General features: G+C 40.7%; 2 protein-coding genes across 9 annotated transcripts in view; both read left to right on the top strand.

Annotated features, from left to right (window-relative positions):
- Positions 1–17,073, top strand: part of LOC129780249 (transient receptor potential-gamma protein) — a 313,946-nt gene that overhangs the window by 166,296 nt on the left and 130,577 nt on the right. The gene's annotated exons all lie outside the window — the stretch shown is intronic.
- LOC129773043 (uncharacterized) lies at positions 7,304–12,598 on the top strand. The gene has a single exon (XM_055776595.1). The coding sequence runs from the start codon at positions 7,304–7,306 to the stop codon at positions 12,596–12,598; it is 5,295 nt and encodes a 1,764-aa protein (XP_055632570.1).

The following is a 17,073-nucleotide window of genomic DNA, read 5'->3' as shown; positions in this document are numbered from 1 at the left end:
ATACCCCTGTTATAGAAGCTCGCTTCCTTATTGGCAAAAAACTCGGATAGCCAATTTTCACAGGCCTCTTTTGTGGCTAACTTCTGACTACCTCGTTTGCCATGGACAAAAACAGGTGGTAGTCACTTGGTGCAAGGTCCGGGCTATACGGCGGATGCAAAAGAACCTCCCATCCGAGCTCCCGGAGCTTCTGGCGCGTCACCAAAGAAGTGTGTGGCCTGGCGATGTCCTGATGGAAGACAATGCGGCCTCTGTTTATCAAAGATGGCCTCTTCTTCATGAGTGCTACCTTCAAGCGGTCCAGTTGTTGGCAGTACAGGTCCGAATTGAGCGTTTGGCCATAGGGAAGCAGCTCATAATAGATTATTCCTTGACAATCCCACCAAACACACAGCAGAACCTTCCTGGCCGTTAATGAGGGCTTGGCCACCGTCTGAGCCGCTTCAGCGGGCTTCGACCACGACCGTTTGCGCTTCACGTTGTCGTAAGTGACCCAATTTTCATCGCCAGTCACCATCCGCTTCAGAAACGGGTCGATTTTGTTACGATTCAGCAGCGATTCACATGCGTCGATACGGTCAAAGATGTTTTTTTTTGCGTCAACCTGTGTGGCACCCATACATCGAGATTCTTTTTAAATCCAAGCTTCTTCAAATGGTTAATAACGGTTTGATGACTTATCCCCATATTATATTATTATCTTGCCTGATGCTACGGCTGCTACTATGCCGGTCTTTCTCGGCTAATTCAGCGATTTTGTCGCAATTTTCGACGACAGGCCTTCCGGAGCGTGGCGCATCTTCGACGACATCTACACCAGAACGAAAACGTTGAAACCATCGTTGTGCGATGGAACTGGAAACTGTATCGGGTCCATAAACTGCACAAATTTTATTGGTAACTTGAGATGCATTTTTGCCTTTGTCATAGTAGTTCTGTAAAATATGTCGGATTTTCTCTTTATTTTTCTCCATATTTGCGACACTATAACTCACGAACGACTTAATCAAACAAAACACTGTCAAGGACTATACTATATAAAATACCTTTCCAACAAGCTATAGTATGACTCGATACAATGAATACAACTAGAACTACGCGCTTACAACGACACCTATAATAAATTCGCGTATTTCACGTTTTTACTACCTGCGAGGTAAAACTGCAACGAAGGCGGCCGAAAAAATTCGTATAGTTTATGGACCCGATACTGTAACGATTCACACAGCATAGCGTTGGTTTGATCGAATTCGTTCTGGTGTAGTGGCTGTCGAAGATACACCCTGTACTGTATAATGACTGTATAATGAAGTTGCATTCTAAATGGCAACAAGTTTGCGAACAAAACGGCGCATATTTGACTTAAATTGGATAATTTTAAGTATGTTAAATAAAGCGTCAAATTTCGATCAGAAATACGACATTTCTTTTTCCTCAACTCAATATTATCAAATGCTTGACAGTACTTGAGAGCCATGACATTTTTTTTTCACCATAGATCCTATGTTGTACCATATAAGAACTGAAATATATAGTACTACTGTCAAAATTTCATATTTAGTACCCTATACAATATTTTCCATACAGCTGGTGATTTGGTTTGGGGGCACTTCTTACTTCCTTACCTAGCCAGACCCTTTGGAAATATAAAAATAAATATTTGTCGCGCAACACAGAAAAAAAATCACACATATCTACAAAGGCGTGGGAACACATTTAAATATGAATTAGAGTAGTACTGAATCTCTAAATCCCAACATTTTTTTTTCAAAATTTCAATATTTTTTTTGTACTTCAATTTTTTAGGGTTACGTAATTTAAGGGGGAAAGGGGTATGCTTTGTGTTACTCATTGTTTCATAGGGTAGGAGGGGATCCAAAAGCCGCATTTTGATTTACATAATACATAATTACATAATTTGTGTTCCACGCCTTGCTCAAGAAATCAATTGATATTGAACCACTCTTTTTACTGATTAACATTCTATCCTACTGTACAAACACCCAACAAAGTAAACTGTGTCTGAAAATTTGGTTCCCGGAATAAATCGCCACAGAAAACGACTGCAACAGAAACCACCGCTTATAAAATGTGTAGTAGGCTATAAATATTGTGGCGCGGTATTGTATTTCAAAACAAGAATTAACCGGGCAAACGTATCGCCCCAGGCAAACGTAACGCCCCGGGCAGACGTATACCGTCCGACGCTCGCTAGAGCTCGGTCGGACATTGCTAAAGGATCGTATCCTATGTTTCAAACTAACCGGGCAATCAGTGGATCCCAGGTTTGCGTGCGAGACACCGCCGCTTCCGACGGCGGGTCGGCGGTGGACTCGGATTGCGTCATCTTGGCGGCATGGGCCGCCTCGATTCCTTATCCTCGCCAAATGGGGACTTCGTCCCCATTACATTGTCCTCAGAATAAATTTCGAAAAACGAGAACAAGAGAATAAATTTATAATAGAAATGTGAGGCACATGATGTTTTTCCCGCGCCAAATATTTCTAGCCTACTACACTTTTTCTAAGCGGTTGTTTCTGTTGCAGTTGTTTACTGTGGCGATTTATTCCGGTCACCGAAAATTTAAACAGATGGCGAACAATGATTCCAAAATCAGAAAACGGATTGTATCGTAGAATTTCCCCATAAAAGACTCCTGGAAGCGATTACATGATGAAAACTGAAATGTGCCGAAGCATTGTTTCATTGATGTCGTCTCTTTATACAACCTACTATACACTCCCATTATTTTAACAGCGGGCCATACAATGGCACATAATCAGCCCACCGTTATAAAATATGCACCTCGAGCTAACCATTCCTCATGCATATTTTATTGCAATCAAGAAAATTACGGACGTAAAAACCCCATTCAGCGTCTTGAGAGCAGGCCAGGAAAGCTACCATGTACCATGTGAGAGATCCTGTTGTACGTGTGTTTTTTTGTTTCGTTTTTGGGTGGCTTGCCTCGGAGACTGCCAACATTCGTACCGCCGTAAAACTTCCGTTCTACTTCCGATGGGCGCGCTGCACTCACGGGGCAGCAATCATTTGGGACCATTTGGTTGCTCGTTGCCCTGGTTTCGGCTAGATTTTTTCCGTTCGTTCTATCCACATTACATTACTCGATTCCTTAAACTGATTAAAACTTCCTAAGCATAACGATCCAACCGCTTAATCCTGCATTGCCCGAGCGTTGAATAAATTATTCACAATCCCGCTATCACTCACTTCGCAGGCGGATCAAAAACATGATTTACTAACCCCCAAAAATGCGTTTCATCCCGAGTCCCTCGAGGCGTCTCGTACCGATCGATTCGATTAAATAATAATTCTTTCCGTGCGAACGTTCCGTCCCGAGCAGAGCTTATGATGCACGCGCGCACGAAGCGCCTGGGCCAAGTTTTCCCAAGGAGTCAACTTGGCGAATTGGAAGAACCATTTTCAGCTGAAGTTTATTTTTCCTCCTCTGTTCGGGGTGCCTTTTTGCAGGGTTACTGCTGACAGCTGATTGAATTTCAATTCCAAGTTTCGCCTCCGTTCGCCTTTTTTTTGCACCCTGACGCTTCGGGTGGGGACCAGTCCCCGGGGGGAAAAAAGGGTAATTTGCATGGGTAGTTTTTCCGTTAAATTTTTTCCGTACCGGAACCCTCTCATTCAATGTGTTTGTTTTTGTGTCGTTCGTTTTTGACCTGTCCCGGGGTGTAACTTATTTCAGTGATAATAATCGAACGTTTGTTGATGTTGTTTGAAGTGCAAGACATCTGTGAACTTATGCCTCAAATATAAGATATCATTTTTTCATCATATCTTATTTAGGCTTGCTTTTTGATCACCAAGAATATTGTATGCCTTTTCTACGAGAATTGGAAAACTGCGAGACGTTTCCATTGTAGCTAGCTACTGAAAGATGTACTGTTTCGTCTCAAATTTCGAACACCTATGCTTGGTTGGCCATTAAACAGAGTATCATCACTCTAAATGAAACTGTTTCACAGAATTAATTCGATTTATGGATGCAATATAGATTTACAAATACATATTCATCGTAAAAAACTAAAAATATGTTTATTACATTTATCTCAAATTCCGAACACAATCTTTGTCACTGCCTCAAATTTCGAACACTTTTGTCTCAAATTCCGAACAGCAGAAATGCAAATTGAACGTTACTCGTATCTCTCTTTCAAAAAAAATTTATAACTTTTAAACTTTTAAATTTTTTTCATAAAATAGGATCCTCTACCATCTTCTGAGAGATTCCAGAAACATGTTATATTTTTATGTGAGTAAGGGGTTTTTTGACTTGAAGGGGATGAATAAAAAATTATTCAATCTTCTTTTGTATTCAAAATAAGGGAAAATATACAGTCATTCCATGCCAAACCGATATAGTGGTAATATTAAACACGTGTTTTTCTTATGAGGGTATCCAAAAAATCATTTTCTTCCTTGTTTCCTAAAATAACACACCGATTCCGATGATCGACATATCTATAATTAAAGCCAATAAGCTAATCTTACACTTGCACAAAAATTTTGCATTTTATTCTGGTAATTTTCGTTTTCGTAAAATTCATTTGTTTTTTTATTGTTTACACGGGTTCGGTACCAAGGGTGCTATATATTTTTATATTATTTCTTGAAAGTCGTGGTTCTTTTTACATAATATATCCAAAAATCCAAATGTGATTTTTATTGTTTTTGAGTTATAATTTACCAAAGAAAATAAGAACATTTGAAATCCAATTCGAGATCTGTCAATTGGCTTTAATTTGATTTTGTCGATCATCTGAATCGGTGAAATTATTAATTTTTAAAAATAGTTATTTTAGGAAACAAGGGGAAAACTGATTTTTCGGACCATCCTAAAATGTAAATGGGCACACTCATAAAAATAACACGGATCTAATATTACCACTATATCGGTTTGCCATGGAATGGCTGTATATTTTTCCTCTTTTGAATACAAAAGACAATTGAATAATTTTTGATTCATCCCCTTGAAGTCAGAAAACCCTTTTCTCACATAAAATATAACATGTTTCTGGAACCTCTCAGAAGATGGTAGAGAATAATACTTTATTAAAAAAAATCTTTCTACGCATATGGTCGAATTGGAACAATGATAGAGTCAAAGAACTTTTTTTGTTCCAGGCTCAGTTTGCCTTTAATTTATTTCTACTTCAAGAAGTACATAAGACGATTCTGTTGCTTCCTTTTGAAAGATGAGTGTTACTGTGTTAGGTTTGTGGTGTGCAGACAGATAGAGAGAGGATAGAGAAAGAGAGAGAAAAGAAAACAAAGAGAACTTTCAAAATTTTCAGAAAATAAACAGAAGAAAGTTAAAGAATTGAACGATTGTCTTACAAAAATGTTAAAAGGTGAATAGTAAAAGTATAAATTATAATCGCTATATTTACAATATAGCGATATTTACAACATGCCGGGGGTTCGGGTTCGATTCCCGTTCTGGTCGGGGAAATTTTTCGTCAAAGAAAATTCTTCCGGCTTGCACTGTGGTCACGCGCATTCTAAGCCTGCCACTCAGAATGCATTCAAGGCGTGTTATTTATTTGTTTGAAATCTCAACTAAGTACTAATAAAAATGACGCAAGTAATACTACGTTGAGATGGCGAAGTTCCTCTAGGAACGTTAGTGCCATTTAAGAAGAAGAAGAAGATATTAAAACTATTCTAATTTAAGGTACTTACTTAATCTATATACTATTTCTACACAAACTAATTATCAATTGTTTTAGATACTTATATATAGAATAAAGAATAATTTTCTTATTCTAAAAAATATTTGTTCTGAAGAAGTACGGAAAATTAGTACTGAAAATATTGAATACCTGGTGAGAAATATAATATGATTAACACTAGATTTACAGACCGAGCCAATTTGACTCATTTAAAATGTGTTTCGAAAACAGAGTTCATATGTAAAAAATGTTATCGTATTTTTTTTGATAATAAACATTTCATTTAAATTGATTCGGAACTATTTTCTTTGCTAAAATTTCAATTTTCTTGTGTGAGCCATATTGGCTCACTTCAGTAAAAATATATATATATAATTAACATCCGTAAATCTAGTGTTAATATGATTAAAATACTGTATGATACGAAAAAGACTATAGTAGTCATAGCAGTAATGTAGTAGGTAGTCTAAAAAGCTTCACGGTAGTCGTAGTCGAAAAGCTCCACTGTAGCGAATACACGACTGCACTATTTTCCGATAGGTGCCGATCATTTCGAGCAGTACGAAATTACTCTACTGTCGTAACATTGTTACAATATAAAAAGGCGCGGCATCCATGATACCATCTCTCAGTATTTGAATGTCCAACTAACAATTGACGCACGGCCGGCCATCATTTTGAATAGTAGAATAAGACATAGTTTTTAGTAGTATAAATGTAGTGCTAATCGTCTAATAAAGAGTTTGTGTAAATGTAACGAGTAATAAAGTTTTAAATGTTGTACTATAATTAGTGTGATCGCGTGCAATAATTAAGCTCCAATAGAAAGAAGCTTTGGAGCTGCTTTATATCAAAGTCCACGCAACAAATAAAGGGAGAGCGCGATTTAATCACCCCGGGAATCTAATACGCGTCGGGAATTGGAAAGACCACTATTTTTCGGAGGTCACAACATTGGTGCCGTGACCAGGATAGTGGTTCTTTGGAAACGTACCGACGCAGAGACGCCATTGGGTCTTTGGACAATTGAATTGGCGCCATTTTCACTCGTTACACAATCACGAGGCGCCATCACGATCAATGTGAATTCACTGGGCGCTGCGATCACGGATTTTGGAATCAGGATTAAGGAGAGATTGAAATATAATACAAGGCTCATTAGACAGGCCTTCAAGGTGAGGACCTGTCCAACTATTTACATTCCGCTTTCATCTCTACCTGGTCGTTTTCTTGGTCCTTCATTTCAATCTACTTCGACGGAGTTCTTGGTGGCCGGATACTGAAACGGTTCTTACGCGTTAATTGGACTAATGGAGGACTCGTAAGGACACTTCTAATACAGCTTGGTGGACGTTAGACGATATCGAGTGTTTGAGAGCTTCTGGGCTGACTGGGGAGTGCAAAATTCAAATTTGGACACCAGACGACGAAGGGAAAAGCAGAGACAACTTTTTTAATTTAATACAAGGCCTATTTGACAGGCTCACCAGGTGAGTTCCTGTCCAACGAACAATATTCTCTTCTGGGAGGTACTCTGCTGGTTTCTTTGCTTCACAGTTCTTGCTTGTTATTCGTGAATTCTATCCGGTGCCAGCAGCATGTCAACGTCGAGGAAGTACAAGGCCTTGATACGCAGCAGGGACTGCGTCATCAACTTCGTGGAACGGATGGACCACTTCCTGAAAACAACACAAGAATTCGATGAACAAGCGGTCAAGATTCGTTTGGAGAAGCTCGATCAAAAATATCAGGAGTTCGAGGATCTCCAGAGCGATATCGAAGGCATGGAGGACAACGAAGAAAGCTTACTGGATTACCAGCAGTCGAGGGCCGATTTCGAGGATAAATATTTCGAGGTAAGGGCAGGGTTAGCGAGAAAATTAACTACAGAACATGCGACACCAAATACTGCGACTACACACACAAACAACGTCCCTCATGTACATGCTTCCGTGCGACTTCCTCAAATAAACCTACCAGAGTTTGATGGCAATTTCCAAAATTGGCTTCCGTTTCACGACACTTACGTGGCTTTAATCGACTCCTCGGTGGAACTAACCGACATACAAAAGTTCCATTATTTGCGTGCTTCTCTGAAGGGCGATGCTTTGAAGATGATCGATTCTTATGCAATGAGTGAGGCTAATTACAGGGTGGCTTGGGATAGTCTGGTTGATCGGTTCTCCAACAAATACCTCCTCAAGAAACGTCATTTGAACGCCTTGTTCGAATATCCTAGAATCAGGAGGGAATCAGCGACTGGCCTGCATGAACTCATCGACTGTTTCGAACGTAACACGAAGATCCTGGATCAACTAGGGGAGAAGACGAATGTATGGGGAGCGATGCTGGTGCATCTAATGGTCTCGAAGCTGGACGAGGTCATTCAGAAGCGTTGGGAGGAAAATGTCACACCGGATAGAGAACCGTCGTACGCTTCATTGGTCGAATTCCTCAAAAGGCAAACTCGGGTGCTGGATGCTGTCTCTGTCGATCAGCAGATGTTCTCCACGTCTTCGTCGTCATCCAGTGGTAGCAAATTCCGTCCAACTAAAGTTTCAGTTAACTCGGCGACTGAGAACTCGCTCCCAAGCTGCTTCGCCTGCAGTGAGAAGCATTGGATTACTCGGTGCCCAACTTTCGCTAGTCTTCCGGTGGATAAACGGCTGCAGCTTACAAACTCCAAGCGGCTCTGCAGCAACTGCCTGGGTCGGAATCATTTAGCGAGAGATTGTCCATCTAAATTCCGATGCAAAACGTGCTCCAAAAAACACCATTCGTTGCTGCATCCTGGTTTCCCTGGTTCTGGATCTAGTTCTGCTCCTATCCCCACTCCAGCGAATGACAACGGTAACACTTCTGCTCCATCAATTTCCGGCGGCGCTTCGAACTCTGGTCAATTGGTTTCTAGTTCGGTAGCATCAGTTTCAACCAACATGGCGATGGGGCAGCCAAGGTCACACTCATTTCTACTCACGGTTTTGCTAAACGTGAAGGACGTATGGGGAAGGGCCCACCACGCAAGGGCACTTTTGGATTCTGGTTCCCAAGTCAACCTGATGTCGGAAAATCTCTGCAAGCTGCTTCAATTATCACGGCGGGATAGGAAGGTGGAAATAACTGGAATAGGACGATCACGAAGCCGCACGGCTTTCGAAGTTTCCACCACAGTTTCTTCTCGGGTGCAGAATTTCTCGACGTCATTGGACTTTCTGGTTCTGGGGCAGGTCACCGACGACCAGCCATCTGTCTCGCTTCCACAAACGCAACGGAAAATTCCACCCGATATGGTTCTAGCCGATCCTGAATTCAACATCTCTGGTCCGATCGATTTGGTATTGGGTGCACAGTACTTTTACGATTTCCATGTACGCGATGGTGGCCGGTTGCAAATTCGCAAGGTCGACGATACGCTTCCAGTATTTGTCAATACGGTGTTCGGATGGGTGGCAGCCGGCGAAGCAAAACGCATGGATGAATCAACACGGGTCAGCTGTCACGTTGCCAAGGTAGAATCTCTGGACAAGGCAATCGAAAAATTCTGGACGGTTGAAGAGTTGACGATCAAAACGCCACGGTCACAGGAAGAGGAGGACTGCGAGACGCACTTCGTGAACACATTCACACGCGATGACACCGGCAGATATATCGTGCGATATCCCAAACGCATGAACTTCAGCAGCATGGTTGGCGAATCGAAGCAGACGGCTCTGCGACGATTTCTTCAGACAGAGAAACGATTGGAACGAGACCCAAACCTACGATCGCAGTACGTGGATTTCATGAAGGAGTACATCAAGCTGGGCCACATGAAATACATCGGTGAAGCAGACGATTCTCGCTTGGATAAAGATAAAACGGTCTGCTACCTTCCCCACCACCCGGTATTTAAGGAATCTAGTTCCACCACAAAGGTACGGGTAGTCTTCGATGGATCGGCGAAAACGTCCACAAATCATTCGCTGAACGAAGCTCTACTCACCGGCCCTACGATTCAGGATGAACTCTTGGATCTGATGCTCCGCTTCCGGAAACATCTTATCGCTTTGGTCGCTGATGTCACGAAAATGTACCGGCAAATCTTAATCCACGTCGACGACATTCCCCTTCAACGAATCCTGTGGCGATGTGATCCATCAGAACCAATTCAGGTGTACGAGCTGCTAACCGTCACGTACGGCTTGTCCCCATCGTCATTTCTCGCCACACGTGTGCTGAAGCAACTGGCTTTGGATTCCGCTCAGAAGTACGAACTTGCAGCACGGACCGTGCAAGAAGATTTTTACATGGATGACTTTCTCTCTGGAGCAAACACAGTAGAAGAAGCCATAAAACTGCAGAAGGAAGTCCAATCACTACTGGCCGAAGGGGGCCTCGAGCTGCGTAAATGGAGCTCCAATAGTCCAGAAGTCCTGGAGAACTTACCCATCGGAGCGCTTGGAGGAGAAACAATGCTGCACTTCGAAGCGGACCAGAAAATTAAAACGCTAGGAGTGGGGTGGGAAACCGGATCAGACCAGCTTTGCATCGAAGTACAACCATCTACGAACGAAGGCATTTGGACAAAACGCAAAATTTTCTCGGCAATTGCGAAACTCTACGACCCACTCGGATTGGTCTCACCGGTTGTGGCATGGGCCAAGATAAAGATGCAACAACTTTGGCTGTCAACTTTTGACTGGGATGATCCTATATCTGACGATATCGCCCGGAAATGGGAGGAATTCGCGGCCCAATTGACCCTTCTGAAAGGCTACAAGGTTCCTCGGTTCGTCTTTCTGGCCGATTCGATCTCCACACAATTTCACATCTTCACCGATGCGTCCGAAGTTGGGTATGGTGCCTGCCTTTACACACGTTCAACCGGCAAGGAAGGTCAAATTAAAACCGAGCTCGTCGCGGCAAAATCACGGGTTGCCCCTCTCAAACGGCTTAGTCTGCCGCGGCTCGAGCTCTGTGCTGCACTTTTGGGGGCGAAACTATACGCCAAGGTTTCAGCAGCGCTGCGGATGGAGGGTATTCCTTGCTGGTTCTGGTCGGACTCAACGGTCACACTCCACTGGATACAGGCACCACCCAATACTTGGCAAACGTTTGTTGGGAACCGAACGTCTGAAATTCAACAGCTAACTCACGGCCATAGCTGGAATCACGTGAAGGGAACAGAAAACCCGGCGGACCACGTTTCTCGCGGAATGCTTCCCCAGGAATTCGTATCAAACACCATCTGGCGACACGGTCCTTCCTGGCTAGCGAAATCGGATGAATATTGGCCTAAACACATAACTGGTACTCCACCGGAAGATCTACTAGAACGGCGAAAAACGGTACTTGTGATACATCAACCACAGGAGCATTCTTTCCTATTTTACCGGTACTCATCCTTCTGGCGTTTGGTTCGGATCATCGCTTTAGTTCTTCGTTTTCTGAATCGTTGTCGTCGCAAACCTAACCCCTATCCTCACCAACTCGCATCAGTCGGGGAGCTAGAGCACGCCAAAGAAACGCTTACGAAGATTGCACAGCAGGAGATGTTCACTGGAGAGTTTAAGGAGCTCGTTAAAACTCGATCCGTTTCCAACAAATCATCGTTGAGGTTACTTGGTCCATTCCTCGACGAAAAAGGTATCATCCGACTCGGTGGCAGACTTGAACACTCTTCAGAGAACTATCAGACCAAGCACCCTATGATCCTACCTAAAATACACCCACTCACACGCCTTATCACCAAACACTATCACGAACTCTGCATGCACTCTGGTCCTCGCATGACTTTAGCCACGATGAGGCAAGAATTCTGGCCGGTGAACGGTAAAGCCATCGTCAATCTTGTGTGTCGCAAGTGTCCGCAATGCTTCCGCCAAAACCCTGTCCCTGTCACGCAACCCGTTGGTCAACTACCGCAGCCTCGTACAGCACCTTGCAGAGCCTTCACTGTGGTCGGAGTGGACTACTGTGGACCCGTGTACACGAAACCAGCGCACCGACGAGCAGCACCACGAAAGGCATACATCGCCGTGTTTGTCTGCTTTGCATCCAAGGCTGTACATCTCGAACTGGTCTGTGATCTGTCCACGGAAGCCTTCATCGCAGCTCTACGTCGCTTCATCGCTCATCACGGAATGCCAACTGAGATTCACTCGGACAACGGTACGAATTTCCAAGGGGCAAACAACACACTCGCCGAACTGTACCGTCTCTTCAAAAATAAACGCACCCGGGAAGCAATTGTCAGCCAATGCAGCAAACATCGGATCCAGTGGCACTTTATACCGCCGAGAGCACCGTCCTTTGGTGGCCTATGGGAGGCTGCTGTAAAATCTGCGAAGACATCTCTGGTGAAAACACTCGGCAACACCCAGCTTTCCTTTGAAGAATATGCGACTGTGCTGGCCCAGATTGAAGCGAATATGAACAGCCGACCTCTGACGTCCCTATCAAGCGATCCAACAGAGCTGGATGTCCTCACTCCCGGGCACTTTCTCATCGGGTCGCCGCTTATCAGCCTGCCGGATCCGGACTACACCCACGTACCAACCAACCGACTCAATCACTATCAGCAGCTGCAGAAACTCATCCAACAACACTGGGACCGATGGAGGAGGGAATATCTGACCGAATTGAACCACCAGCGGGAGAAATCCTCACTTTCGATGGATATCCGAGTCGGACAAACGGTCCTAGTCCAGGAAGACGGAAAATCGTCCGTTTCTTGGCCACTTGCACGCATCGAACAAATTCATCCCGGAGCAGACGGAGTGGTACGAGTCGCGACATTGAGAACTGCCAGTGGAACCTACAAGCGTCCTATTTCGCGAATTTTTCCACTTCCTTATGACAACGAACCGAACGACACTCTAGGAACACAAATAGCTAAAAAGGGAGAAGATTAGTTAGTAATTTTGATCAAAAATTGCATTCCTCGGTGAAATTGTTGCTCCGTGCATGTCATGCCTTTTGTTTTTGTAAATTTGAGCTGTCAAATTTAGGTGGCCGGCTATGTATGATACGAAAAAGACTATAGTAGTCATAGCAGTAATGTAGTAGGTAGTCTAAAAAGCTTCACGGTAGTCGTAGTCGAAAAGCTCCACTGTAGCGAATACACGACTGCACTATTTTCCGATAGGTGCCGATCATTTCGAGCAGTACGAAATTACTCTACTGTCGTAACATTGTTACAATATAAAAAGGCGCGGCATCCATGATACCATCTCTCAGTATTTGAATGTCCAACTAACAATTGACGCACGGCCGGCCATCATTTTGAATAGTAGAATAAGACATAGTTTTTAGTAGTATAAATGTAGTGCTAATCGTCTAATAAAGAGTTTGTGTAAATGTAACGAGTAATAAAGTTTTAAATGTTGTACTATAATTAGTGTGATCGCGTGCAATAATTAAGCTCCAATAGAAAGAAGCTTTGGAGCTGCTTTATATCAAAGTCCACGCAACAAATAAAGGGAGAGCGCGATTTAATCACCCCGGGAATCTAATACGCGTCGGGAATTGGAAAGACCACTATTTTTCGGAGGTCACAACAAATACTTTAAAGCACCACATTCAATAGGAAAAATGATTTATCTGAGACCAGGACAGTTAGCGGAAATTTAGGGATGGCTAAAAGATAGAAAGAAGCACTAAAACGCATGACAAAATTAATTTAAAATTTTTTTAAAAGTTGTTGTTATTATTTTTTCTTAAAAACGCATAATAAATATGATTGTTTGTATCAATTAGATTCAAGCCCTCTATATACCCTCTTTATAAATTTGTACTTCGACAACTAACTCCTGGATCATCTAATTCCGCTGAAATATCATTTTAAACACTTCCTGGTGAGCCAATTGGAATCTTCAATTTTTTTTTGATGTTTACTACTTTGTGCTTATAATAGCCAATTAACTTTCATCTTAACTTCGAAATGTTAATTTTTTTTCTAGAAATAAGTCTTATTTGGAACATCAAATATTTTTGACGAAGGACTACGGCTTTCATTTCTATACAGCCATTCCATGGCAAACCGATATAGCATGCAAAGATTCCAGGTTTTGGTTTTGTCATTATTGATTGTATTCGTTTTTTATAGTTTTCATGGTCTCGGGACCAAGGGAGCTATTTTTTTAAATATTTTTTATGGAAAGCTGAGGATTTTTCACATAACATATCTCCAAATCAGGGATGTGTTTTTTTCGTTTTTGAGTTATGATTTTTCAAAGTTACCCGATGGTCCAAAAAATCATTTTTTTTCCCAAAAATGACTTTTGTCGAAAATTTATTACTTTTGTACTACTGGACCGATTCAGATGATCGGTATGTCAAATTAAAGTCTACTAGCTAGCCATTTTTGAAAAAATAACACACTTGCCAATTAATTAAATTATAGTCACATACATCCATTCTAGTCACATGGAAATATTGAACGAAAACTGAAAACATGTTAATTTTGAAAAACCATAACTTAAAAACGAAAAATAATACATCTCTGGTGTTCGGATATATTATGTGAAAAAACCTTAGCATTCAGGAAAAAATATAAAATAATATGGCGCCCTTGGTCCCGAAACGATGTAAGCTATAAAAAATAAATATAATCAATAACTATGAAAACAAAATTCATTTTTATTCAGAGTTTAATATTTGTTCAAACAACACTAGCTCATTGGCTTTACTTCGATATGTCGATCAGCTGAATCTGTCCAGTAGATCAAAAGTTATGATTTTTTTGTAGCGGAAAAAATGGCAAAAAATGATTTTTTGGACCATCGGTTAACTTTGAAAAATAATAACTCAAAAACGAAGAAAAACGCCTCTCTGGTTTCGACATATGTTATGTGAAAAATCCTAAGCTTTTCAGAAAAAATATAAAAAAATTTAGCGCCTTTGGTCCCGAGACTATGGAAACAATAAAAAAACAATGAGAACAGAGTTCAAATTTTCAGCGAGTGTAGTATTTTTTCAAAAAAGACCTTTAATTTCATATGTCGATCATCTGAATCGGTTTAGTAGTTCAAAATTTATGAATTTTTGAAAAAAGTCATTTTTGGAAAAAAGAGGAAAAAGTTGATTTTTCGGACATCCCTAAAATGGAAATGGTCACCCTACTGAAAAAATAAAAGAATACGGGTCTAATGTTTTGCGATAAAGAATAAAACAACCACTTTTCACGAAAATCTGAGAACCACTATATCGGTTTGGCATGGATTGGCTGTATATATGCATATTACGCCAAATAGTATTCAGTATTCTGGTCAAAGGATAAAATGTGGCAAATTTTTTAAATTTTCATGGAAAAATACCGAATAAATTTTAAAGAAAAATTACACTAAAAAAAAATATTTTAAGAATTGAAATTCATTTTTCTCAAAAAAGGATTTTTTTGAAAATTCTAAAAAAAATATATATGAATATCCCTTGCTATTTCCAACAATTTTTTTTTTGGGGGTATAATCAATTTCCTACATTTCATCTCTCTTGCCCAGAGTTGAGTTCCTTTCAGACAGCGTCCCCCCTTAATCAAAAGTGTTAAAGGTATCTGGCAATATTTCAATATTTATTGTGATACTGAAATTGTGCGATATTAATATGGGAGTCATTTTTATGTAACAACACCGCGATTTTAGAGCGCCAACGAAAGTTCTGTTTAAATTCGTTGAAAATGCCACAAGTTGATAAGTATTCTTCTATAAACGTACCATTAAGTATCTACTGTGTAAGATCATGCAAAAATCAAATTTTCATTTTTTTTCTTCAATACTCTCTATAGAAAACAGATTTTTTTCACTGCACTAGAAATATTGTTTTGATTTTGCATAACCAAAGGCGCAATGAAATGATTTTACAAGGCAGTGGCAACTATATTGCCACAAATTTTTTCAACTTTTTCAATAGTTTATTTTTTACCAAAGGTAAAAATGTGTTATTCTCATGGGTTATGTTCTCTGAAGTTGGAGTCGATTTGTTGCCTAGCTTTCACGGTCTTATGAAGGGTTAAATTCTGAGAGTTCATTCGATTCTTGAAAGAATTGGTAGAGATGGGCAAACTCTTCGCGTATTCTTAGGCGGCTCACACACCGGAGCAATAAGCAACTAACAAGCAACAATACGCAATAATGCACACTAATACTACAGGCAACATATTTTGTTGTACTTCGCATACAAAAGCAATAAAAACGCTGATATTATGCTGCTTAATGAACGAAAATTGCCAAATTAAGGGCGATAAGTTGCTTTCCAACCAACATGTCGTATTGCTAGCGATATATGTTGCTCTACAAAGGCGACAGCGATATCGTATTGCGTTGGTGTGCGAGATCAACGCAAACTCAATTCTCAATTCAAAAACTCAATTCAAAAGCAATTGTTCTCAAAGTCCTACGTCAAGTTTCCGTTCACGCCTCTAGGCACAGACTCTTTTTTTGCAAACTGTATATAACAGAGTCCAAAATTGTATATCATCAAATCATATATAATCGAGTCCCACCTGTTGCTACAGAAATCCGGTTTTTGTTGGAAACTTAACCTAGAAGATCAATATCACTTTTATTGGTTTGAACCTGCGACCTACGTTTTGGAAGGATACGTCGAAACTTGATTCAAATTCCGAACATCACTCAAATACAAAGTTTAATTTTTATTTCTGCATTAAAGATCATTTGTTCATCCATTTATAGTAGATTTTTATTTTTTCTGGCACCTAACATGAAAACAGCAAACAAAATAGTTAGAGCAACGACAAAAAAATTGCTATCACAAACATTTTATCACTGGTTTGCAAATGCTTAATATTATAAATTATTGACTGTATCGAAACCTGTAAATGATTATCAAATGTAGTCTATGCCCCAAAGAATGTCAGGGTTTTCATTATTCAATTATTCATAACATTTAAAAAAGAAGTGTTCGGAATTTGAGACAAAACTGTATCTAATAAAAATGATACAAAAAATAACTTTGTAGAAGAGAGTGGTCCTAAACATATTGCACGAGTGGAAAGTCACTGACTGAAGTATTTTCTATAGTGTCATGATCCTTGAATCTCAATAGATAACAGACTATTATTCTCCAGCTTCCCACTTCCACCTTACTTGGGGCAGAGCCGAGGCGGATAAATAATGGAATATAAACACAATTTTACCATTAGCTTGCAAATTAGAAGCCTAAAACGATTCCATCGAGTGTGTTTCCCACTCGGATTCGTCTCCGATCCCTGGTTCCACCCGCAGTGACAGTTTCGAAATGGCCTTATTTATATTCAATGAGCCTAACAAAACAACTTGTATGGTTCACACTCTCGAAGCCTTCAGTATGATGGGTGCATGAGAAGTGGTCTGATGCAACATAAAACATCAGAAAGTAGCAAAGTGAACAG

Source organism: Toxorhynchites rutilus, chromosome 3, assembly GCF_029784135.1.
Source record: "Toxorhynchites rutilus septentrionalis strain SRP chromosome 3, ASM2978413v1, whole genome shotgun sequence".
NCBI classification, from domain to species: Eukaryota; Metazoa; Arthropoda; class Insecta; order Diptera; family Culicidae; genus Toxorhynchites; species Toxorhynchites rutilus.
The sequence above is the reverse complement of the archived record's forward strand: the minus strand, read 5'-3'. Positions and strand labels throughout refer to the sequence as shown.

What these genes read in the sequence shown, in the direction of transcription:
- LOC129773043 (XM_055776595.1), top strand. Translation starts at nt 7,304, where the DNA reads ATGTCAACGTCGAGGAAGTACAAGGCCTTGATACGCAGCAGGGACTGC.